The sequence below is a fragment of the Poeciliopsis prolifica genome, unplaced genomic scaffold (assembly GCF_027474105.1).
Source record: "Poeciliopsis prolifica strain line A6 unplaced genomic scaffold, Auburn_PproV2 SCAFFOLD004, whole genome shotgun sequence".
NCBI lineage: Eukaryota > Metazoa > Chordata > Actinopteri > Cyprinodontiformes > Poeciliidae > Poeciliopsis > Poeciliopsis prolifica.
In genome coordinates, this window is record NW_026562379.1 from 16,229,329 (window position 1) to 16,255,748 (window position 26,420).

The 26,420-nt window shown below is 35.7% G+C and overlaps 1 protein-coding gene across 2 annotated transcripts in view; it reads left to right on the plus strand.

Moving 5' to 3' along the window:
- Positions 1-26,228, plus strand: part of pak1 (p21 protein (Cdc42/Rac)-activated kinase 1) — a 53,635-nt gene extending 27,407 nt beyond the window's left edge. The window contains exons 3-17 of one of the 2 annotated variants that reach the window (XM_055028413.1): positions 2,499-2,715; positions 7,033-7,127; positions 8,166-8,313; positions 8,522-8,559; positions 9,685-9,798; positions 12,328-12,556; positions 14,101-14,124; positions 14,594-14,657; positions 15,219-15,267; positions 15,750-15,862; positions 17,737-17,854; positions 18,959-19,058; positions 19,795-19,991; positions 20,834-20,971; positions 22,149-26,228. In XM_055028413.1, coding sequence (XP_054884388.1) covers positions 2,526-2,715; positions 7,033-7,127; positions 8,166-8,313; positions 8,522-8,559; positions 9,685-9,798; positions 12,328-12,556; positions 14,101-14,124; positions 14,594-14,657; positions 15,219-15,267; positions 15,750-15,862; positions 17,737-17,854; positions 18,959-19,058; positions 19,795-19,991; positions 20,834-20,971; positions 22,149-22,235 — 1,704 coding nt within the window. In that variant the 5' untranslated portion in view covers positions 2,499-2,525 and the 3' untranslated portion in view covers positions 22,236-26,228. The remainder of the gene's footprint in view (positions 1-2,498; positions 2,716-7,032; positions 7,128-8,165; positions 8,314-8,521; positions 8,560-9,684; positions 9,799-12,327; positions 12,557-14,100; positions 14,125-14,593; positions 14,658-15,218; positions 15,268-15,749; positions 15,863-17,736; positions 17,855-18,958; positions 19,059-19,794; positions 19,992-20,833; positions 20,972-22,148) is intronic. The other variant, XM_055028414.1, reaches the window with a different exon arrangement.
- The last annotated feature ends 192 nt before the right edge of the window (positions 26,229-26,420 follow it).

Genomic DNA, 26,420 nt, shown 5'->3' on the forward strand with positions numbered 1-26,420 from the left:
CACGTCTCGGCCTGCGTGAGTTAATCTCCTCTTTTCTTCACAATGCGCAAGCGCGCGACAAATCCTGAGCGACGTCGTGTAAAACTTGAATGGGGATGTTTGCGTGTTGTGGCAGAAAATTTAGGGGTGAAGCACCCTAGCCCTCCATGCATCATAATGAATCTAATATGACAAGTAAAAAACAACCACTTAACGGAGTTTGGCTACTTATTTCCAGCCGTTTTCTGGAAATAAGTTGATGTTTTATAGTGTCTGGAAAATGAGCCGTTTCAAAAACCTCCCGATTAGATTATGGCGCTGCCCGTCTCCTAGCATTGCAGGAAAAAAGCAAACAGGTAAAGCACAACTACCAACACTCCCCCGGATTAGCATCACAGTAAGAAAGTTAAACATAAACCCAAAAAATTATTTAAGCCAACAATGTAAGATGCTCATTCTGCTCTTGTTGTTGGATTCATTGTGTTTGCCTATTTTAAGACTATAGTTGGTTTTTAAGTTTTGTAAATAGTGTCTCCCAATAACACACCGTTGTGAAATGTTGAAATTAGCATTTTTTAACAATTACATTTAAAATGGTGCAGTGCAATCAAGACCCTGTAAGCAGACTACCAGCTGTACAAAACACAGCTGCATGAGAGGAGTTTAGTCTGATGCTGCAAACTTTAGAAGAAACGTTTCATAATTCAAGCTCAACGTCCAGTCTCTGTTCAGAGTTAATTCAGTCTCTTCTAATAGTATTTTCTATTTTAGTCAAAGTGAGTTATTTAGTTGGCTTTGACAGATTTGGTCCATCGGGAGCCGTTTCCGTTTATACCTTCAGGTGGAAGGACAGAAATATTAAGCAGCTTTCCTGTACAAAGAGTTGAAAACACCTGGAGAACCTCTTTCTTTTTCATTTTGTTTTCTGTAAATGTCATGTTTTCCTCTGTTTGTTGATTTGCTCGTGTAGCTCTGACCTACATACATCTCCTCGTGACTCTCTGTGTTCACTGGAGCATTTATAAGAGGTTAGCTCCTAGCTTTAGTGTTTGATTGTGTATTTCTGTGTGTGGCAGAACCCGTCATTACGTTGGCTTTTTTTTTTATTTGCCTCTCAGCTGTGTGTGCAAACTGCAGGTTACCCTTACACATCAAAGTGGATAAATGTGGTGTTATCTTTCGACCGAGACTCATTAAGCTCTGAGTCAGTACACGCATGTTAACAGAAAAAACACACACTGTGATTTAGTCAGCTTGGTGTTTGTAGATCAAACTGACGCTCTGAGCAAATGGAAACTGTCCTTTTATTTCATTTTATTTTAGAAGATTTTCCCTCGGAAGGAAATTTTGTTCCATTAACTAAAGCATTGACGTCGGAAATCCAAAGAAACACATTTCCTCACTCTTTTTACAGACAGGATATTGCTACAGATTATTCCAGCTTTTATAGTAAAATAATCTAATTTACTTACTTTCTTATTTATTTATAGCAGATCACAAAATCTCTCCATACCCAACTATTTGGAAATATTTGATTGTAATTTTGACATTCGACGTACTTCAAACTTAGTGGGCGGGGCGAACGCTGCTCTGATTGGTCTGCAGAGGACTTCCTGTAGAGGCCCACCAATCGGATGCGAGTTTCACCATATGATAAATCACTGGAACTGTTTAAATTCTCTTACGGAGCGCTGCAGCCCAGAAATCGCATAAGAAAAACAATAACGGTAAATGATTTTGACATACAGTAACTTTTAAGCAATGCATTTCACATGTGGTTGTTTATTTCATAAATTGACACATTACCTGTATAAATGTATGCGTTTATTTTCGTAATGTTTTTGTATTTCCGTTTTCCAGCCATTTTCTGGAAATAAGTTGATCTCTGGAAAACGAGCCGTTTCAAAAACCTCCTGATTATGGCGCTGCCCGTCACCTAGCGACCCAGCATGTTTGGTCAGCTGGTTTAACCCTGTGTGCGCTGTACAATGGCTGCTGGAGAATTCCAGTGTTTTTGTTGTTGACTTAACATCCAGAAACCACTTGTTGCACTCTTGTTGGTTTTGCAGGAGGCTCTACTAATGCTTTTCAAAGAAGTACTGTTGTAGAGTTGTGCATCTGTTAGCTGCCATTTTCATGTGTCTAAAGTGTTGGGGGGCCCTGGGCAGCAGCTGGTTATTTGCTTAAACAGCTGATTCTGAAATGAGTACAAAAAGTGAAATCTTATGTGAGGATGGATTTATTTTAAAAAATATACTAAATATATTTTATGCAGCTGATATACCTATTCTAACTTGTTTGCCCCCTTTAACTAAGAGCTAGAATTGTTGGTATTTTTCATTTGGCAGATTTTTTTGCTGCCAAATAAATGAGATTATTTAGCAACAATGCAGTTCAGTGCAGCTAATATCAAAGTTAACAAAGTTGTGGCTGAATCCTAATAATTGGGTGAAAATTTACTTATTTTGGTGTTTCGTCTCTGACAGCTTCTTCCCTGTGATTGGTCCGTTTCTGTGCAGGAGCGGCCAGCTGCAGCCTATCTAAAGATGTCTGATAATGGGGAGGTCGAGGACAAGCCTCCAGCTCCTCCCATGAGGAACACCAGCACCATGATCGGCTCCTGCAACAAGGACCCCACGCCCCTGAACCACGGCTCCAAGCCGCTGCCGCCCAACCCGGAGGACAAGAAGAAGAAAGACCGCTCCATCCGATTCATCCTCACCGGGAGCGATAAGAGTGAGTACTCTCCACTCATTTTCATTTTGGGCCACAACAAGATCACAAACGTCCTCAAGGGGCCGGTTATGGCAGACCATAGGATGCCATAACCTACGGTCTTAAAAATAAATATTGATTGTCTTTACATTGATTTAATGTGGCAGTAAACCAAATTAAATCACAATAAATTAACCACAGGATACATTTTATATTAAAATTTTCTGTCTTTTATCTTGTAAATCAGAAATATACTCGTTTCTTCTAGAAAATTTTTGAAATTATTCTCAAAATTATTGATTATTTTTCTAGCATTTTTTTTACTTTTCAAGCCCAGAAATATCTTTGTTTTTCAAAAATGTTAGATTTTTTTGTAAGACATTTTTTACTTTTCAGGGTCAAGAATGTTCTTGCTTTTTCTAGAAATTTTCTGAAATTAATCTCAAAATTTCCCCTTTTTATTTAGCAAATGTTTGACTTTTCAAGCTCATAAATGTACTTGTTTCCTCTCAAAAATTTCCGAAATTACTCAAAAAATTTCAGAGTTCTTGGGCGGAAATGTAGTTTTTTTTTCTATCGGTCATATCATTGATTCTCAGATTTAAAACTATAATTTTTATTCTTATTATCAAACAGAGTCGACCAGTACGCAGAAGACATGCACTAAACTTTTGTAATTCATGTTTTTCTACTTTTTGCTGCTTCCATCATCGCATTAGAGCAGAGTAGGACAGAGTACATCTGTCTGGCCTTATTGTGTCAAACGCTCTGCAGTTTGGTTAAACTCTGCTCCTTCTCTTTGCTTCCGCTGTCTATTTATAAAACTCCTGTTTAAAAAAAGATGCTATAGTCCTGATTTTCCTCACTTGCATATGTGGATTATTTTTTTAGACGAAGCCACGATTTCATAAAATTTGCATTTTATGCACCATTTAAAGCATGGACTTCAGTTACACTGTAAAACATTTGAAGGTGGTTTAACTTGAAAATGAAAATCCACCTGCTGCCTTGAAAATGTCAATTAAGTCAACAAGAAAATTGTTTTGTTTTTGACTCAGAAATTAAAGTTCATTAAGTAGATTTAATAACATGAGACAAATTGTCTAAACTTTGTTTTTTATGTTCATTAATCTTGAATTGTGAGTTTTAACTTAATGCTGCAATTTAAACCAAATAATTTCACATTATCCAAGAAAAAACTACTAGTTAAAACACACCTTTCTCTATTAGGTTAACTCTTAACCCCAAGTTAAAATAACTACTTATTTTACTTATAGAATAGTTTCCATTCTTGTTTTAAATTGCATGAAAAAAATTTCTGATTTGATCATGAATTTTATTAAACATCTCAATGAATTCAGCTCAGAAACATTTAGTGTGAACAGAATATTAAAATAAACATTTGCCTTAATAACAAAAGAGTCAGATCAATGTAACACACTCCCATCTCAGGATACAAAAACATGCCGCTAAGCATTTTGGGAAATAATTCCCACTCCTGTCTTTTTCTTCTTTCAGTTTCTTTTAAGTGCTAATCTAAAAACTCCAGTTTGTTCAACTCAACTAAAAAGTTAGCACAACTTACTACTGTCCAGTTATCTTTCACAAACTCATGTTTAGACTCAAAATCTAAAACTCGCAAAATTCATTTGACTTAAAGAGCAAAAGACAGTGGACACAACTAAAAGCGGCTCAAATGCTTTACAGTTGGTGTTAAATCACACGCTTCCTGTAAAGGAGGAAGATGTGTGGTTCCTCCTCGCCACTCAAATCATTGAAACGTTCTGAGTAACTCAGTCGATGATAAGCGTCAATGGGTTTTTTTTTTCTCCAGACCAGATGAAGATTATCAACGCGTTTTGTTAATCCTTATTAAAGCCGACATGAAGACTTAACTTTGATCTCAGCAGGTGTTGCTCAGCTGCAGTTCTGACTCACGTACTTACGCACGCACACACACACACACGCACACACACACACACACACACACACACACACACACACACCTTTCATTAAGCAGTAAACAGATTTGTTTTATTTAATAATAAATCTAACCATACATGAAAATAAGTCTTCTTAAAAATAATGTTTTTGCTTTTCTCAATCTCACCTATAGGTTCAATTTAGTTAAAAATGAAATCAGACCAAGTAATTACAAAAAGCATTAGGAAAAAGAAACAATTAATGGGATTAATAATGATTAATCAATTATTAGAATAATTACAAACTAATTTAGTAATTGTTTCATTCTCAGCTGGAGCACATAGACTCAAAAACACACTAGTATTAATAAAGCTAAACTGTACGCACAAAATATACATTTTCAATTAAAGATTAGAAACCTTGTTTGTAGAGGAAAAAATCCTATTAAGCATTTTTTGCTGTCTAATCATCAATCAGTTAATAAAATAATTAACAGGCTATCCCTATACTATTAGAAATGTTATTTTAGCTGAAGATGTATAAATTGCTACAAATGATCAAGCTTTCACTAAAGAACTGCTGTGTTGGAATAAAATGTTTACTTTCTTTTTTAAAAATAGGAATACTTATTTGTTTATTTGCATTTTTTATTTATTTTTGATGTTGCATAAAAAGTCCTAAGTGATTAAATGAGAAATCTGCAGAATGTTAATTGTCGAATACTTCATTACTAAAATAACCGTTAGCTAAAAAGCAGTTTTCAGATTTTAAAATCTAAACGACTTTAGATCGTTATGGGACAGGAACTTTCTCAACTGCTCTTGACTTTCCATAAATGTGAATTGTTGCTTTTTGTAATATTTTCGACCTCTACTTGAATCCATGTTGTTTTCATAGCTACTGCTGTTTTATTTGCCGAAAGGCAATTTAAGCTTAGCAATTACAAATCAGCTGCTTGCCTGTCAGCCTTCATAAGAACACGTGTCAGTGGTTCAGCTGTGCATGAACCCAATCAAATGATGATAGAAAAGGATGATAACTTCCTCTTACTATTTGTATTGTCAGAGTAGAAAATAATAGTTTAGCATCAAACTCAAGTTGAGGTAAGTATCCTGTTAAATAACGACTAAAGAGAGCGCTGCTGCAGAAGAAGCGGAGTCTCCTGATCCTCTTCCTCTTCCACATAACTGAGCAATGAAGGCGTGAAGCAAAAACATGGATGCCAAACGAGCCGTGCACACCTCTGCATGTGCAGAGAGATCCGGATGAAAACTGTTTCAGATGCTTGAGGTTGTAAAATTTCAGTCTGTTGCTTTTTCAGTACATTATTGGTTTGTAGGGTGGCATTTTAAGTGTTTTCCTTTTTGTGTAACGTTATAAACTGTAGCGGTCTGTGATCCAGACTTGTATAAATACAGTCACATTCTAATTCAGTTCAAAAATATTTAATTGAGCCCAAAGCGAAATTAAATAAAAAATTCTCCAAAGAGTTATTGTAGATGTTGATGACTATGAGCAGAAAAGTTCTCCGGTAGCAGTCTGTGTTGCAGCAAATTTGAAGAAGCCTCTGACTGAACACTAAAAACCTCTGCTTTTCTAAGACAGTCTCCTGGAGATAACCGTTAATATTTGTGACTCGTTAATCCTGGTGACTGCGGCTCTAGAACATCCACTGTGTTTTGAGTTAAGAGATGTTTAAAGTTTACAGGAAATTTGAAAATATCAATTTTGAAAATATTTAAACATTATTAACAATGTCTAAACATCAACTATAAAGTCTTTAAAAAAAGGGTAAATAAAAAACTGAATTAATGAAACAATCAATGTTCAACCTGGTGGCCCGCCAGTCTTACTATTCACCGAATATTATTGAGTAATTTTTATAAATAACTTATGATTTAAACAGCTTTTTACCCACTAGTTACAGTTAAATGTGATTTTGATATTTTAGGTAAAGTCTGCCTGGAACAAACCCCTCTTATGTATTTCTTTTTTTAGACTAATTCACGCCACATGTCCACATCCAGACATAGATTACCCATGATGCCTTGCAGCCGACTGGTGGTCCTTGCATTGTTTGTCATCCCATGAGGATATGGATTTCTGATTCCCCTCAGGAATAAATTACAACATATGACGTCTCTCTCGTTGTAATTCTCTCACAAACTGCTTTTTATATATTTTTACATTCTTTTTTTCCTCCTCCTCCTTCTTATTCATTCACTTACCACAAAGATTTGTCCCATGAGAGATTTCTATTACAGCTGATTTGATAACCTGATGGCATCTTGGCCTTTTGAGGTCCAGTTTGCCACAAATCCATCTCAGTTTACGCCAGAAGAAAGCGACCGGGTAATCCTGCTGAAATTAAAATATCCTTAAACTGTCCTTGTTCTCTCTTTTCTTTTTTGTCAGCCTATAAGAAGAAGGAACGTCCTGAGATTTCTCTGCCGTCAGACTTTGAGCACACCATCCACGTCGGTTTCGATGCTGTTACTGGGGAGTTTACTGTAAGTCTCTTAATATTCCCCACTGAATGCCGCTCTAATTATTGCCTGTTGTTCATTGCTGTGTGAATATTTGTGTGTTTGCTTGTGAGCTTGATGTTAGTAGACACACCGAATAAAAGTTTTTTTTATAATAGTCCCATCAGACAAAGGCCATCCTGTTGAGCTGAGTCACTTGATCCGCTTGACCAAGCTCTTTTATCTGCGAGTACAACGCTGTGTGCAAAACTAAAAAAATCTCCCATCTTCTCTGTGAGTGCATGATTATTGTTTCCTTGTTTGCATTCTGGGTCACAGTTCAGTGATATACGTGCAAGCAAAAAGTCCTCACTGTCTGCTAAACAGGCAGCGGCGATTAGCAAAGCATGGGTGGAAAATGAAGGGAAGGTCAGAGGAGGGATGGAGTGATGGAGCAGAAACTGAGCGGCTTTGTGATGGACTGATTCTGACAGAAGAGAGCAAGAGAAAGAGCAGGAAAACAAGGAGATGTGACCCAGTTGCTTAACCAAAGTACAAATACAACAAGACTGCTGTGTTATACTTCCTTCCTGGGTTGGACAGCACTTATTCAATAAGTCCATCTCTTATTTTCATCTGCAGACTGTTTTTTATTTTTACTTTGAGGTATTTTCACTCCAGTCTGATTATGACAGCTTAAAAAAACCCCTAATTTTAGACAAGTGTTGAACAAAGGAAGACTCATAGCTGAAGAAAAGAGTCTCCACCTGATTAACATGTTTCCAGGAAGTGGGGCTCATGAAAGTGACCAAATTAAGAGAGATTTCTCAGAACATGGTCAGGAATTTGTCTGAAAGAAACTTAAAAAAAAAAACTTCAGAAAGTCTGGAAACTACAATGTTATGGGGACATTTTCTTGGTCCCTGTGAAGAAAATTGTTGTTTTTGGGTTAGTGGTTAGGTTTGTGATGGTTAGGGTTAGGATTATGGTAAGGATTAGGTTGTAGAAATTAATGGAAGATAATGTGAAGTCCCCACAAGTGATTAAAACAGGACTGTGTGTGTGTGTGTGTGTGTTTTGCAGGGCATGCCAGAGCAATGGGCCCGGCTGCTCCAGACATCCAACATCACCAAACTGGAGCAGAAGAAGAATCCTCAGGCCGTCCTCGACGTCTTAAAGTTCTACGACTCGAAGGAAACAGCCAACAGCCAGAAATACATGAGTTTCACAGGTATGAAAACGCAACGCTTTATTTCATTCACAGAAAGGGAGTCAAAAATGTATTTAAGACTTGGAGAAACTTTGTCATCGCATAAAAAGAAACAGGATTAATCATCAGATTAAAATGTTTTTGCTTTACACCAACCATTAACCTTCAGACCATCTGATGTGCGTCTCCTGAACCCTGAGAAAAAATTTTTTTCTTTATCTCCCTGCAGATAAAACTGCAGACGCCTTCAATTCCTCCATTGTAACGGTAAGAATAATTCTGCTATAAGAATAAATCACAAGCTTTAAAACTTGAATAAATGATCTCTGTTAATTATTCTCTACTATTTTGATAGAAGTATATATTTCACTTATGTAATCTTGGTATATATTTTGTAAAGATCTTAAAAAGCCTTAGATAATCATAATTTCTCCTTCAAAATTTGCTACATTTCCCTAAGTGTGAGCTTTGGGGGTTTTCTTCTAATGTCTTGTAAAAGTCTTACCAAGTATTTTTATTTATTTATTTCTGATCTCAAGTGTGACTCACAAGTTTTATGTTTTAAGTCCATAATGTTTTAAGCATTCATGAAAAAGTTTCAGTTCCACTGAGAGATTATTTAACTTATAATAAAAGTCATTTTTCTGATATAAGTAAGTGAAAAAACCTTTCAGTGCAACTAGAACTGACTAAAAGTTGTTGACATAAAACAAGTTGCTAAAAATAACTTGTAAGTTAGTTTAGTCTTACTTCAAGTGTAATTAGATCCAAACATTCTTGGAAAGACTCTTGCCAAGTATTTTTGGTCTAGTTTTTAATAGTTAGTTGTGTTTAGGTTAAACGTTTTGTTGTTTCTGCATAATCAAACAGCTATTCCTCTGACATTTTTCTGATTGGTTGAAAGATTGCGCTCAAATAGACACCATCTTTTTATCCAAGTTGTAAACATTGTCTGACGGATGCCCTCAAACAGAAAGAGAGGGAGGCGCTCGTTGAGATGCTCTCTTCCTCCCTGCATTGTGAATCAGCATCTTTTCCTCCTTCCGCCATTTGCCCGCCTGCAGCTTGGCCACGGGCCGAGCCTCTGAGTACCACACAGACACCGGGAGAGAACAGAGCGCGGCTCCAGGAGCCCGACCTGACCCGGGCTTTAAGACGCCGCCCGCCATGAGGAAGGTTGACAGACGGAAGGGCAGGTTGAGTCGAGCAACAAGCAGAGGAGGGAAGTTAAGCTGAAGATAGGCAGGAGAATGGCAGTGTGATGAGATTAAGTGGCAGCAGAGGAAGCCGCAGTGACAGCAGGAAGCAATGATGGGCCTGGTGTCCATGATCGCTCATGTCACCGTAAAGTCACTGAGACTCCGCCCATTCCTCCCCTGTGACATCACGCAGAGCTCCAAGGTGGTGTCGGAGACGCCCGCCATAGCAACTGTGTCCGAGGATGAAGACGAAGATGAGGCCGAGCCCCCGCCGGTGATCGCCCCCCGCCCTGAGCACACCAAATCGGTAAGAAACAAACATGCTTTCTTTATCGTTTTATTTAATTCATGCATCCTTTAAACAGCCAGAAAGCTGCTTTTATACAAATATTTTGTGTAAAAGCAAAATATATTTCTATATTTTTATACAAAGATATTTTGTTGATTTATTGAAAGTGCTAACTAGAAACAACCAATCAGAGACAGGAGGCAGGTCTTAGCTCTGTCAATCACCCTCCATTTGGCATAGAACCTATTATGAATGCTACCGCAGTTAGCGTAGCCCCCAATAATGGCGAATAAACAGTTTTTCTGTAATAGCAAGTTGTTTTTTCTTATTTGGCACATTTTACCAGCAAGTACAAGAACTTGATTGACAGCACTAAGACCCTCCTCTGATTATCTCTGATTGGTTGTTTTTGTTGAGAGGCAATAATAGTTCAAGATTATGTGTCTCATAGCAAACTTTCAAAACAGTTTTAACAAATATATAAAAACTTGAGTTTTTATGAAAGTTACATGCTGCAGCTTTAAAACTTTACATTTGAAAGTTTTTTTTCTCACAGTGGTTAAAATTATCCTTGAAGTGCATCTGAGAGGCTCAATAAAATCCTTCTCTTCCATCCATCATTTTAACTCTACATGCAAACTATTTTTACAGCAGAAAATTAAATGACTGCTGTAATTGGACATGAAACAAGAAGTCAGGTTTCAGTCACATCAGGGTCTTTTTTTTGCTCTGACTGAACCTGTTTTTGAAGTGGAGTGATTGTCGATATAATGAGAAGACAAAGCCTTCAGTGTTTAGATCAGTCACAGGGAAACTCAGGTTTTTATTTAGAGAAACTCTTTCAAAGAAGCTCTTTGTTCTCCTGCAGGTCAGGTGAGACGTGTTGAAGCTTTTCTTTACCGAACAGTTCAGATTCTACCTTTTGTCTTTGTAACTTGTTCATGATAACTGATCTGTTCTGCACTTATGAAGATGTGTACTAAACATATCTGACAAGTTAAGTTTATTTAAATAAATTGTAACAAGTTGGACTTTTAAAATATTGCGGTCTAAACTAAAACAATACATTGAGATACCTTTTATTCAGTGTAACAGTTTATTAAATGCCAAGAATGACTCAATTGTTGTGAAAAAGTAAAAGAAAATTCCAGTATGTGAAATTTATTGACAATTTGTGGTAAAATCTTAGTTTAGAAAACTTTTAATTTATATTTTTATAATCCCCTGGATATTTTGAGATATATTATGCTATTTATAAAATCAAAACAAAAAGCATATTGACGCTTGATTAAAAAAATGAAATTATGAAAATATTTTTCATTTGTTTGTTCAGAAAGCTCCATATTAATTCTCAGGAGTTACATGTTACAGGCCTGAATTATCTGTTGAATTAATTAATTAACATCATGAAAACATCATGAAGTCACCAATTATGAAACATTCAATAAATATTTATTTTTGACAAAAGTCATCATCAAAATCATTTAGCAAGTTGACATCAGATATGTTGATCAATGTTCCAGTTTTTATGAATCAAAGAAAACTCTAACCATGTTGGAACTCAGTGTTTCTGCATATGTGCAGTTTTCTGGAAGTTTGTTCCAGATTTGTGACGCATAGAAGCTGAACTTTGTTAGAACCGTCTAACAAACAACATAAACCAATCTGAAGTTTTACTGTAAAATACACAATATTATGAGAAGTAAACATTTTATTCAAGGTGTTAATATGCACTAATGTACGCCGATCTTTCCTTCCAAACACGCAGGCACACACACACACGCACGCGCGCGCGCACACACACACACAGACTGGTGGCAGTGAAGAGGCTGCTTTCACAGCACCATTAGGGTTTCCACAGCGATGACTTTTTAATGCAAGTGACTCCCACCATCACAAACATGCCTGCACAGACCAACGCAGCCTTGCATTATTAATTCTGACCGACTTTTCTCATCCCGACAGTGCGAAAACCTAAAATATCTGTTTTTTAAAAACTATTCAGAGAATTTTCTGGACTTTATCAGTCAGAAAATGTAACAAAAATTATTGAAAGTAGATCTAAAGTTGCTTTTTGCTATCAAGATTTAGAAATATTAAGCAAACATTGAACTTTCCCTAAAAGCCTGGTAATAACAAATTAGTCTAAATTACTGTTTTCTGTTTGTTCTCTCAATTTATCTTCAGTTCCGTCTTGATTGAGTTCATTTTTTATTGTCCTTTCATAAATTTCTTGTTTCTTGCTAAAATAAAACTTGGCTAAAAATCTTCTCCAAATTACAGCAGAGTATTAAAGCCATGCTAAGAAAATTATAAAATGGTAAAGTTACAAGAATAAAGTCATAACATTAAAAGAATACTATTCCAACAATATAGTGATTCATTCTCATTTTATTTCAAATTATTTTATTCTTGCAATATTATGACTTTTCTAAATGTACTTTTTTTCTTAATAAGGCCCTAAGTACTAAATTGCTGCAAACATTTTAAAGCACAATTTAGTTTAAGCATGTTATTTAACCCATTTTAACCTTTTTGTGTCATCAGATTTACACGCGCTCAGTGATCGAGCCGCTCCCCCCTCCTTCCACCAAAGATGCAGCCACTTCCCCCATCATCCCACCGACCGCTGCCGCCGTTACCCCCGCCCCACCTGCAGAGGCGGCTCCCGGCAGCCCCCCCAGTGCAAGCCCCGCCCCCGGCCCGTCTCTGCCCCGCGCACAAGATAAAAGCAAGAAGAAGAAGATGTCTGACGAGGAGATCCTGGAGAAACTACGTAAGTCTGGCTGCTTCTGCTCCGGTTTCTCACAGCTGCACAAAACTCTGCAAAACACAAAATGTTACCAAGTCACTGTGTTTAGTTTCTAGTCCAAATATCTTAATACACTTTAAATAAAACAAGACTAATTCACTAGTAACTTTTCAGCAATGATATTTAAACTAATCTATCAAAATACTGATTATGCATCCCTATACAAAAAACCCCCCTCTGTTGTCTACTTTTTAAGTTTTAGAGCATAATATAGTCAAATTAATTTCAGAAATTATTTCCTGTTGACCGAATAGAAAAATAAACAATTCATAATTTTTTCTGATTGAACTGATATGTTCTGATTGGTCAAAGTGATGCAAATCAAATAAGAACTCAATAAAAATAAAGTTAAATCTTACTAAAGAAAACTTGTATAGTCAGTTTTATACTGTTTAGAAAAAGGAAGAATCTGCAAATATACAAAAACTTACAAAGTATTTTTGTTTAGTTTCTAGAGAAAATATCTTAGTGCACTTTAAGATAAAATTAACTTAAATATGACTTTTCAGCAAGAAATAGCATCTTGTTTTAAGTAAATAATTCCTTAATAGTGATGACAAATTACTGATTCAACTGGCAGATTATTTCACTTATTACATGAGAAAAATTAGTTATTGTAGTTGAAATAATCTTCCTTGGTACTAGTACTTTTTCAAATAAGGATTAAAGAATTAAACATGCTTCTAATTCTTGATGAAAAGTTACTTGTAGCTTGGTTTTGTTTTAGTTCATATTTACTACGACATCTGCTCTAGAACCGAGACTTGAATCACTAGTTAGTGTTTTGTGTTTTTGAAGTGCACAGCTCTAGAATGAAAGATGGAGCCGTTTTTCCTGGGCAGCTGCTGGTTTCTGTCTTATCAGATGTTGTTTATCATTTTGTTTCCTTCTGGGAGCAGAATTTAAGTTCATTTTAAGGTTTAAATTGAGCTGCTGCTGACTGTTATTTAAACAACATTAAACAAACTGCATCTGGAATAAAAGTACTTTATCTACTAAAAAAAGCTCATGCTGTGCAGTTTATGTATTGTTTGCTCAATTATATTTACTCAGGTTTATGTAATTTATCTTCCAGTAATTTTATTCCTTAACATTAAAGCAACTTATTTTTCTGGAAATGCAGAAATAGTTTTTGACCAAAGTGTTTTTAGTTGATCTGTTTACGAATCAAATGTTTAGCATATCTAATTTTATATCAGAAGAAGCATTGGAATTAAGAAGGTTAATTTGATTCTTAGGAATCTGACAGTTAATTTTTAAAAAATATGATCCCTCATCGTTTCCTGCTCAGTGAGTTTTACCAACTTTAATCATTAACCTGCGGCGTTTTGTTTGAGCTGAACTTCTGGTCTATTTTTAGCTGTTCTCCCTGACAACTGCGGCAACAAAGAGACTAAAAATGCAGCTCAAATAAAAAATGATAAACCTGATAAAATGCTGTGATGTGTATTAGTGATGTTGTTTGGATAAATCTGTATATTTCTAAACCATGCGCCATGCCTGTTCAGATGTGCTCAGGTCTCCCTCTGCTGGTAAGAGCAGGAAACTACTTGTCCTTCTGCCCCTGATTGACAGATCCGACCCCGCCCACTCCTGGTCAATCCTCAAATCTGATTGGCTGTTCGTTCTCTCCGTCATCTTTCCAAGAATTAATCCTCAAATCTCTCCTGCTGTTGACAGTTTTTACTCTTCAGCTGTTTTTTCTGCCTCATATGTTTGTTTGTCTTTTTTAATTTAAACTAATTTTATTTTATTTTTCTTCAATATTAGTTTTTTCCCTTTGTTTTGCATGCAGCAGTAAAGTTAATGAGTTTGACAGACATGCTGTAGGTAGTTTTCAAATCGATAGAAAATCACTTTACTTTTCTATCCATTAAAATCACCTTTAAATTATCATTAAAAGCTCTTTTTTATTATTATTTTTCTGGAGGTCTTTATGCTGCTGCTGTTACCTCGTTTAGTTAATTTCTGCTGTTTTTGTCTTTTCTTTTCTCTCCTCAGGGACAATTGTTAGCGTGGGAGATCCCAAGAAGAAATATACCCGGTTTGAAAAAATAGGACAGGGGTGAGTGCTTTATTAAAGCAGGGTAATTGCGTAAAGGTTAGTCTTTAAAAAACCTACAGAATTAAAAGTCAACACGCTTTTAATGAATTTTCCTCAACTTTGTTTTAGTCATAGTCCACACAGAGCCGGATATATGAGAAAATATATAAATTTTTACGTATTTTGGCGTTTTTCTATCACTAAAAACAATTATTTATAAAACAAATGCCTCTGTGATACAGCGTGTGCTGTCATAGTGACAGATTTATTTATTGAACTAGTTTTAATAAATAAATCTGTTTATTATATGAATCAAAGTGAAAATAACTCATGTATTTTGTTAGATATAAATTATTATGTACTTACAGATGGGATTATATAGTAAAAACATACGTCGTTTTTTGTCTGAAGGAGTTTAAATATTTCTCATTTTATTACTTTGAACTATTTACGAACATTTGTCTTTATTGTAGAAACATCTATTGTTTCTCGTTCTAAAATACATTTTCCTAAATACCATAATTTTACTTTGCCTCCAGCTCTTCTAAACTAGATTTTTCCTGCCTTTCCTTTCCCTTTTAGAGCCTCTGGTACGGTGTACACAGCTATAGACATTGCAACAGGACAAGAGGTTGGTTTGGTTTCTTCTCTTTCAGTTTGTAACAAAAAAGCCAAATAAAAATACTTTAAAAAAAAAGGTTATCTTTGAAAGACGATGCATTTCTGATGATTACATTAAGAAAACCAGCTAAGCAAAGTAGAAAAACTCACAAATAAAATGTTTGAAAATGTACAATATTCACTATAAATTAGATTCAGTTGAAATTAAAAAAAAATCTTGTTTGAAGTTTCTAATGTCGGTTAATTTTATGCTTTTAATCAAAGCAAAACAACACAAAGAAGAAAAAACCTGTGAGTTCAGGTGAAGTTCACACAACAGAAAGACGTTACCTACTTAATTTCTAGAAACATCTTGGATTATTTCATCGCTAATCCATCGCTTTCACCCTCAGGATTAGCCCACTTCACTCCATAAAAACTCCTTGCACCTACTCATGTTTTTTTTTATATTTATTTTCAATGTTTTTCTTGTATTGTGTTTTTTCCTGTCAGGTTGCCATTAAACAGATGAACCTGCAGCAGCAGCCAAAGAAAGAGCTGATCATCAACGAGATTCTGGTGATGAGGGAAAACAAGAACCCAAACATTGTCAACTACCTGGACAGGTCAGCACTCGCAGCTCAGCCTCAGGCCGAGAATATGTGGGAGGGAGATGGTAGCGAATGCTTTCAGCTCTTAGATTAGACTTTCTAACATTTTAAAGCAGGTAATGCACCTTGTTTTCAAACACCGATACCAACTGAAGTTGCTCAGTAGTGACAAATGGTAGATATTGCACAGTCAGCATACTCACATGCAATACACCAGTGGAGTGCTGAACCTAAAGCACTAAACAGTAGCTCCACTAACATTAAAACACTTCACCAGCTTGGTATGTAGTGGAAGCTAATGCTAAAGTTGGAATCAGATACTTATTCCAGCTAACATTGTTTGTTTCACATCTATTATACCAATACTGGGAATTGCAAACTAAAATATTTGTTACTCTAAATCTAAAGCACTAAAACTAAAGTCCTACACCAACATGGTATTTAGCAAAAGCTAATGTGCTAACGTAAATTCAAATTCTACCTGCCCTTGAAATCCTAAATGTTTTTTATGCCCTTAGATGTTGTTTTTAATATGTTTATCTTTTGTTCTCTACTTCCTGCGTCTTATTTTGTTCCATTTATGTTTGATGTTTGAAGTAAAGTTATTAAGATGACAACAGAAAAGGAAACAGATCTTCACCCACTGCAAGTACTTTATATCCATGCTCTTATTTTGAAGAATTTTCAAGCTTCAACACAGATGTCAAACTTTATTCAATTTAAAGTTGACAGTTGCAACATGTGTCTCAGGAAGTGATTTAAAGTAAAATGTTGCGCCGCTGTTCAAGGTTAAAAGATAAATCTAGCTTTGAAGTTTGAGGTAGTTTATTTGTTTTTTCAGACTCACTGGGGTTTTTTCTGGTTAAAACTCCTTTATTTGTTACATTTTTTCCAAACAATTGACCTTTTTACATGTTTAAAAGTAGAGACTTCGTTAACTATCCTCCAGGAGGTTTCAGCGTCCAGGAACCCCTGAATGATGTAGAAAGTGACGGATGCAAACACACGGCCCTGATGGATTCCCTTTACACCCACAGAGCTGCTCTGTGAAATGTCAGGAAAACATCCAAAGAGCTGTTTTATCTTTTTTTTTGGTCTTTTTCTTTCCCAAACTTTGAGTGGTAAACATGCGTCTGTGGCATGTCTGGTTGCCACAGCAACCTGTCTGAGGAGTCTGGTGCCGACGCTGTCGTCTCCACGGAGACAGCATCTCCCTGTCGCCGTGTTTCATGTGTTTGTCCTCGACTGTTAAGCGGCTCAGCAACATAAATCTGTTTGGAGTCTCGTCTCATTTCGGTGCGTTATCGCTGCTTTCTGGCCGGACGCCAGTGGATCGTCACCAGCTCAGAAAACATTTAAATGTTAAAGCCAGAGGTTTTCCACCAGTAATGTCCAGCGTCAGGACAACTTAGTGTTTCCTTTGCTTATTCTTCTCTTTTTGATAACATTTTATAATCATTATTATTATGGAAACAAAAATGTGAAAACACAAAGTTTACTTATAAAATGTAGTTGATGTTTTGCTTTACAGAACATTTTTTAATGTATTAAACCCAATTTGCTGATGATTTACATTTAAACTTCTCACTTTCACTATTAAGTTACATATTAGTTTTGTAACATTTTATCTTAATTTGGTTTTATCTAATCTTATAAGGTAGTTTTATACCTTATAAGACAAAATAAGGTGTTATTATTATTATATTCTGCCTTACTTTGACTTTAAGTAATCTTGAGCGTACGTTGAACGGTGCCCCTAAATAACATGAATCATTGTTCTTGTTATTATCATCCCGTTACAGATGTTTCTGTTTTTAACATCTGGATACTTTCAGATATGTTTGTGTTAAACAGAGCTGCTCATTGTACTGTTTTGCGTCGCGGTGCAGCTACCTGGTCGGCGATGAGCTGTGGGTGGTGATGGAGTACCTGGCCGGAGGTTCGCTGACCGACGTCGTGACGGAGACCTGCATGGATGAAGCTCAGATTGCTGCTGTGTGCAGAGAGGTAAAAAAAATAAAAATGTAAATCAGACCCACAGGATTTTAGTTCCCTCTGCGATAAACAACCTGGCAAAATGACCGACGGGCTTCAAATTTTCCCGTGGTTTAAAAAAATAACCAATCAAATACGGAAAATATTGCGTTAACGCGACCTCTGATGTAAATACTTAAATGTCAAGTGTTTGGTTTATAAACACATAGTTCTTATGGGGTGAGTGGTTATATAAAGCCCTGATCTTTAAAGAAACATTTAACAGTTTGCTAACCAGGAAAAATAAACAGGATTTCTTAACAGTTATTGTATTAGTCAGTCAAATAATTTACATCCACGTGTAAATTATTTAAGATGCATAAAGGGTGTTGAAGAGTATTTTACACGCCATTTCTGACTCAGTCTTGGCTACTGTTAACGTTTAAAGAAACATGGCTTGGAAAGTAAGTACCTGAAATGTTGTTTTTTTAGCACCTCTCACAGATAAAAACACAAAGCTCTTCAAAACATGTCAGAAAAGCACATCCAACATCACATCAAATTAAATTGAACTTTGTTTTAAAATAAGCAATTTAAAAGATGTCTAAACTGACTCCAAGCTGCACTTAATATTAATTGTATTTAATTCTAGATAACAGCATATTAATCACATTTTCACAAGCATTATATTTGTAAATTAGAATGACAAAAATGTTTTGTCCCATTTGTTGATAAGCAAATAAATTAGGGTGGTACGAACACTCGTCCCTGGGGAACACCTGCAGAAAGATTGGGGTAGAAATGACGGCACTATGCTCCTCAGTCCAGTGCAGCAGATTACATAAATCTGGTAAAATGGCCACAGTTCAGACTTACAGTGGTAGATAATCCGACTTACACAGGTAAGAAACAGCAGGTGTTCAGAAGAGGCGCATTCCAATTCTACATTAGTGAGTTTGTTGTTGTTTAGAGTCTAAATGGAACGCAGCCACGGTTAGGATCCATGTTTTCTTTAGCACTGCCTTGAATTAGTTTGAATTAATCTTAATCTAAAAGCAACATTCTTAATGAACAGGTGATTTTCAGTTGATTTCATGTAACTATAAATGTTCTAATTGTCGTTTATTTTCTGTGCAGTGTCTGCAGGCGTTGGAGTTCCTCCACTCGAACCAGGTCATCCATCGAGACATCAAGAGCGACAACATCCTGCTGGGCATGGACGGCTCCGTGAAGCTCAGTCAGTGTCTCCTTCACTTCCTGTTTCCTCTTTCACTAAACAGCTCTGCTCTATTTCAGAGAAAGTTTCTCCTTCTAAAGTTTGTTTCTGTCATTCTTTGTGTCCATCTTTCTTTTTGCTTTGTTTTTTTCTTTGTTCATTTTCATTTATTTTCATTCTTTTGTTTCTTTTCTTCTTTTTGAGTTTTTTCTTTCTCTTTTCTATCTTTCTTTTTTCTTCCTTTAGTTCTTTTTTAATTTTTCTTCCATTTTTTCTTTCCTTTCTATTTTCTCTCCATTCTTTCTCTTTCTTCCTTTCTCTCTCTTTTTTCTTTATTTTATTCTTTTGTTGTTTTCATTGTGTTTTTTTCTTTTATTCTTTTTTATTTCCTTTGTTTGTAGTCTAGTTTTCTTTCCTTAAATTATTTTTCATTATTTCCTTTTTTCCATATTTTATTTATTTCGTCCTGAACTCTAAATTAGTACTTTATATTTTGTAACTGGTCATAAAGACCTGAGAAGAATTTGGGTTTTTTGGGGAAAATGTCTGGAAACCATGGAAATTGTTACCAAGGCGAAGGCCTGTCCTAAATCCCAGCCTTTCATAATAAACAGAGGTGTGGAGGGAAAATCGCAGCCATGCAGCGTGTGGGTTTGCTCGGCAGCTCCGGGTTGTTACAGTTTGAACATCGGAGTTTGTTTACCTGAACTTTTGAAAGTTTTCCTGAAGTCCGGCTCGTTCTCTTTCCACTTCCCAGCCGACTTTGGATTCTGCGCCCAGATCACTCCGGAGCAGAGTAAGCGCAGCACCATGGTGGGGACTCCTTACTGGATGGCTCCGGAGGTCGTGACCCGGAAGGCTTATGGACCCAAAGTGGACATCTGGTCCCTGGGCATCATGGCCATCGAGATGGTGGAGGGGGAGCCGCCGTATCTGAACGAGAATCCCCTCAGGGTGAGAGCCGGGATGTTAAAAGCATTTTTTATGTTTAGTTTTTGGTATTTTTTAGAAGAAATATAGTTTCACTGTCCTTCGAAAGGGTTAATCTGTGATATTTTACTATTTAACATTAGGATTTCTAGCCAATTGAGATTTTACAGCTTAAAAATAACCACCACATCACAAAGTTAGGAGAATCTTTTATTATTTAACGATTAGAAGTTGTGGTTTACTGCCTCAAAGTCAAATAATTATGTGAATTACTTAACAAACTACATGACCAGGTCTGTCGTGATAATAAAAAATTTTGCTGGACTATAAATTGTCCCAGAAGTTATTGTGATAAATATGGTTGTTTTGAGACTATTTTCAAGAAATACAATGGAAATGGTGCAATGGCACATTCTCAACGATCAATAAACTTTAAATCCTAATGAATATTTAACACTGGAACTAGAAGACATTTTAATATGCAAAATAAATCAACAGAACAATAAATAAAATGAGTTATGAAGTCTTTAAACTAAATTATCCTTCAAAGAAAGGAGCTGGTTGAGACCAAAACACCAGAAGATTTTATCATCCAGTTTTTACTAGAAAGAGAAAAACAATAAATCAGACAAATAGAAATTATTGATCTCCTTTCAATTTATTGTGCAATTAATTGATTTATTGTTTATTACGTCATAATTTATCTCATTGACGCCCCACTGTACTTGAAGGATGTGCAGATTTTAATTCAGCCATTACTAGATCAACCACTAGAGGGCAGTAAAATAAAGCTACAACAACTTCCAGCCTCTGTTTGTATTCTGGGGGGAAAAAAGCTAAAAATGTTGCTTTTCTTCATCCTTTAGGCGCTGTACCTCATAGCAACCAACGGGACGCCGGAGCTGCAGAACCCAGAGAAACTGTCAACAATATTCAGAGACTTTCTGAACCGATGTCTGGAGATGGATGTGGAGAAACGAGGATCCGCTAAGGAACTACTGCAGGTACCGCCGGGTCCGCGTGATCATGAGAAAAAATAAAACCAAATAAAACTAGAATGACGCTTTAAGCTTTTTCTGCCCTCCTAAATAAATTACTAATCTTAAAAATAAAAAATAAATCCTCCAGGCTTAATGATTGAGTTGAGAGTAAGCTATCAAGTCATTTCCAACCATTTTTCAGCTTGGATTTAAAATATTTTATTTGAATAAAAAACAGTAAAAGTACAAAATGACAGTAATTTCTAGAGCTCTGTTTACATATTAGATACATTAACAGGCTTGATGAGTAATAATATAATTGCAGGTTGTTTACATAGTAAAATTTATGCAATATGTTAATTTAGCTTTTCAGCAAGAAATATGAGCTTGTCTTAAAGCAATAATTCCTTAATATTAATTAAAAATGTTAACATAAATAAAGTGCAGTTATGACATAATACCACAGTCCAATCCAAAGGAATGTGAAACTGAGCAAGATAATTTTTAAATGTGTATTTATGCATTAAAAACAACAATAAAACTGTGCAAACAGAGCAGATTATTTATTTTTAAAAACTACACCTGAGAGGAGTTTTGACTAAACATGTTTACAAAGTAATTTTTTATTTTGAATATAAATTTATATACATTCTGTACAGTTCTGCTCTAAATATGCTGTTTTTCCTCTCCAAATTTCTTTTTTTGAATCTTATTCTCCAGTTAACAATAAGCAATTATTTCAATAATTGATTAATCACCATTAATCCGATTGATTTGATTACTTGTTTCAGTCTTAATTGTCAGAAAACCTGCTGTTAAATAAAGTAGTTAGAAACCAATCAAAACACTGAATAAACATATTGGTTTGTCATGATAATATTGTTTGGAAACTGTTTTCAAGTAACATAATTATAATAGTGTAGACGTGCCAACGAACTTTAGCTTCATGCAGAACACACCACACTGAAGGTGGAAGATAATTCAGCTATCTAAAATAAAACAGAACAACTAAATAAATAAAAAGGAAATGAAACCCAAAAACCTTCAAAAAAGAAGAGTCATCAGAAGGAAAATGATTGAGATTTTCATGAGATTAATTGATTAATTGCTTATTGCAACAGTTTTATAAATGCATCAGAATTGTAAAACATTCACAGCAGCCATATTTGTTGTATTTTAAATGAATGTTTCTGTCTCCCAGCACCAGTTCCTGAAGATGGCGAAGCCTCTGTCCAGCCTCACTCCTCTCATTCTGGCAGCCAAGGAGGCGGCAAAGAACAACCGCTAACTAACCGCCGCTGCTCTCGTTGTGAGTCTGAGGCCGCCGGCCCGGTTACAAAACCCTCAGAAGGACTTGAGTCGTTCTCCTTCTCCTCCTCTGAGTGTTTTCTACCTCGGAGCTGCTTTATTTGCCCCCTCTCCTTCCACCCCAACCGCCTCGCAGAGAGGAAAAGCCCCTAAACACTCCACCGGACCCGGGCGGAGGGACCGAGGGACGTCTCCAGAGCCCAAAGGCGCCGGCTCGTTTTTATTGTTTTTAAATCAGGACCACATCGTCGGACGTTTTTTATTTTGTTTTGGAAGCGATTCCTTTTCCTGTTCTTTTTTTTATGAATCGATTTTAGTTGTTGCGTGTTTGTCACCGTGGAGCGTTGGGATTTTAATCATGTGGATCGTAGCGTCGCCCTGTGGGGAGCCGGTCGGTACTTTGTTAATGAAACATTGGTTTGCCCAGAGCCATGGATGGACGAGGTCCAACATAAAACCGGATCATCATCTTTCCTTGGAGCACCAAAACCACAGGCTGCTCCTCAACAACTTTACGCTACGTTCAGATATTAATTCTATGGTTTTAATTCGTAAATTATCTTTTTATTTGTCATCTCACATGTAGTTGCTGTTTAAAGTATTCTGGATTTCTTCTATTTTTGCTTTTTTGTCACTACAAAATGTTTCAAACCATCAAACCGTTTTTAATATTAGACACTGATGAACACAAAAAGCAATTCAAGAAATAAAACCAGAGTTAGTAATAATCAGATTTGGTTAGAAACTAGTTACTTTTACTTCGTTACATTTACCCAAGAAACTTTTTTGAAAAAAGAAATAGTTTTTCTGTACTTTTTTCTTGAGTTTCTCTAGAAAGACTATTTCTACTCTTATTAAAATGTCTGGATTTTCTACCCACTGAATTAAAAACAAACACGTTTTGACCAAAAATCCACCAGACTCACACACCTACAGTTTTTGTTAAAGTTTTCTAAGTTTTGTATTGAAAGAAACTGATTTGGAAAAAACGATTTCCCCTGAAATGTTACTTTTTTGTTGTTCAGATGAATTATTGTCATTTTCGCCCATAAAATACCAAATTTTCCACTTAACTCAAAATTTTGGTTCGTCTGATGATGTAATTTTTAAATATTAAGTGATTGGTAACTAAAGTACTAAGAAATTGGTCAAATTATCAAATACTTTTTTATTTGAGTAAGAATATGTTAAACTAATGCTACTCTGGTATGCTACTCTTACTAGAGTACACATTTTGGGTGCGCTCCCCGCCTCTGCTAATAACTGGAAATCAGTATTTTCAGAATTTTGAGAGCCACATTAGGCCACGCCTCTTTGTGCATCTTGGCTCCGCCCACTTTGCTGGAACTTTCCAGAAATTGTCTGGAGGTGGGGCTAGTTATATTAGCTTCTTTCACATAGAGGCCAGGTTGGTTTGCATTGTTTTGTTTTCTGTTATCAAATAAAATAATAATTTGAAAACTGAATTCAGTTCTGATCTGAAACAGAAGTGTGACAAAAAGACTGAAGAAATCTGCGAGGGGGCAAATACTTTCTCACTGATCCGTAGATAGAGCTGTAGCATTAAAAAAGTGTGTGTTTATTTTATTTTATCATGTCTGTAAAAGAGGAACTGTCCATCTGTGGCTCTGGGCGTCGGTTTGGGGCTCTGGGAGAAATGTGCATGAGAACCACCTTTTCTTTGTTTTTATACGGTACGTTTTAGTAAGAAGTGATAAATGAGCGTAGCGACGATTAATGAAGGATGCTTGTGTACGATAGTAGAGATCATATCTGAATCCTATTTTCAGAAGACGAATAAATGTCGTTTTTCAGCCCGGAGGAACCCTGTGAACATGAGGTGTATATTTTACATGCAAGAAGAAAAAACCCGTTCCACCTTTTGTTTACAGACCATTTTTTATATATATTGATCAGATCATTACACGTTTATAATGTCTGGATAAGAAGTTGAGCATCAGAGAATATTAAAAACTCTGCAAACATCTCCTAAACATTTATCCACAACTGTCTCTGACTTTATGATTTCTTTCTTTTTTTAATAGTTTTTTTTAGGTACTTCTGGCCTTAAACTGTTTCAAAGGCTTAAGACTTGTTTTATCGTCTGATGGAAGTGACGCGCTGCAGCATTTTCAGTCGAAACGCCACTTCATTTGAACACAACTCAAATAAAGTGGATATTTCGATGCAGCAAATAAGCAAGTGCAACAAAATGTAAACATTATCCGCTGTGCATCAGAAAAACGGGCGAAGGTTTACTCATTTAATGTTGAACGACTGGCTGAAAGTGTTGCAGTTGTGTTGTTGTGTCCAGGTCTGAATCCCCATAAAGCTCAATAAAAAGGGCTATTCTGTAGTTTTCCATATTTAGTTTGAAACCAAGAGTCATGATGCAGGAGCTGCCTGTCGAAAACACAAACTCTGCAAAAACACAAAATCGTACCAAGTATTTTTTAATCTGGTGCAAATATCTTAATGTACTCGAAATAAGAGGAAACTAACTTACAAGTTATTTGTAAGCAAGATATAAGAGCCAGTTTTAAATTCATTTCTTAATATTGATGGAAAAAGTACTGTTTCTATTAGCAGATTATTTCACTATTAATATGGGGAACATGTCTCATTATAGATTAAATAGCGTATTACAGTCAGCATAGATAGGAAAAAAGAGAACATCTCTGCCAAAATATCTTACAAATTTTCTTGAAAAATCTCAGAATTTTCTGAGTTTGAAAATTTGCTTGGAAAAAAAAAACAATTCTAAATTTAATCTCAGGAATTTGAGAAAAAAAATTTGACAAACCCCGGCATGCTGTCAGTCAGCTGGGTTTCCAAACATCTTTTATACATTTATTTTAATAAAGCACAATTGTTTTTATGATTTATTTCACTTTTGATTCTGAGACATAAACAACAATTGTGTCTTTTCTCAAGGTTTTATATTTCCAAGCAACCATTTGCAGGTCCAGTCTGAGCAGATTAATCTTCAGTGCAAATAACCATGAATGTGTTTCAGTGACTTAATGGCTTTATAAAATGATGTTCAACCTGCTTATGAGTTGAAAAATATTGACATTTTTCAGCGCCAGTGAGATTAACTGATAAGTTCAGCAGACTGAAAGAAATTCATTTCATATGAATCCAAAATGGAAGTTTTCAAAAATTTCTTCAAATCTACGAAAGATGCTGACTGCTTATGACGCTCCAGATAACCCCACTTTTCAAAAAATAAAACAGGACTATCCTCTGAGTCAGAGGTGTCCAGACCTTTAGCACAAAATCACCAAAGTTGAAAGCACACAGCGGCTACAATTTTAGATTTTTTTTTTAAATTTCATTTAAAAATGTAAAAAAAAATTTACATTTTCAAATTTATATCATATAATACAGAAATATAACAGCATAACTAAAATAATACAGTGTCAGATAATTATTTTCTTTTTATCTGCTGAGCAACAAATTAACATGATTTTATTTAAAATGTCTGAAAAAGTGTCTCAAAGTTGTACAGTTTCAAAACTTGTAGGTGAAGAAATCAATTTTAGTTTATTCCAGCAACAAAAATGAGAATTGAAAGCTGAACTGCATTTAGCCCATTTTAATTATTGGGTGCAATAAAGTGTGTTTTTGAGTAAAAAGTGCCGACATGTCACCTGATGTATAAAATTATAACACTAATGCACAAAAGAATAGCACTAATCCACAAACCAATAGCACTAGTAATGTCAGGAACTGTCCACACAACAGCGCCACCTGTTGGAAATCTTCATGATAATCTTCATCAATGAGTTTTGCACAACAGCAGCAGCTTTGATGGGGATTCAGACTCGTTAAGATGGCAATGAGAAAATCAAACAAAGTCTCCAATCTTTACTGTATCAGAGCCATAATTTATCTGTCTGTAGAAATTGTTTTTGATTTTTTTCAAGACAACCGAAGAGGAACAAATAAAACGGTACAAAATACTGAACAATGAGGCTTGTTTTCTTTCCAGAAAGTCCAGATGAACATGGTGCTTAAATCCAGATTAGTGGCAGAAACTTCCAGCCACAGTGTTGAGCCAGTCATTTTTATTTATAACATTGTTTCCTGAGCCTCCAAACCCTTTAAGACTATTATGTAAACTACTGTTCTATAAATCTGGGAGAAAAATAATCTAAAATCT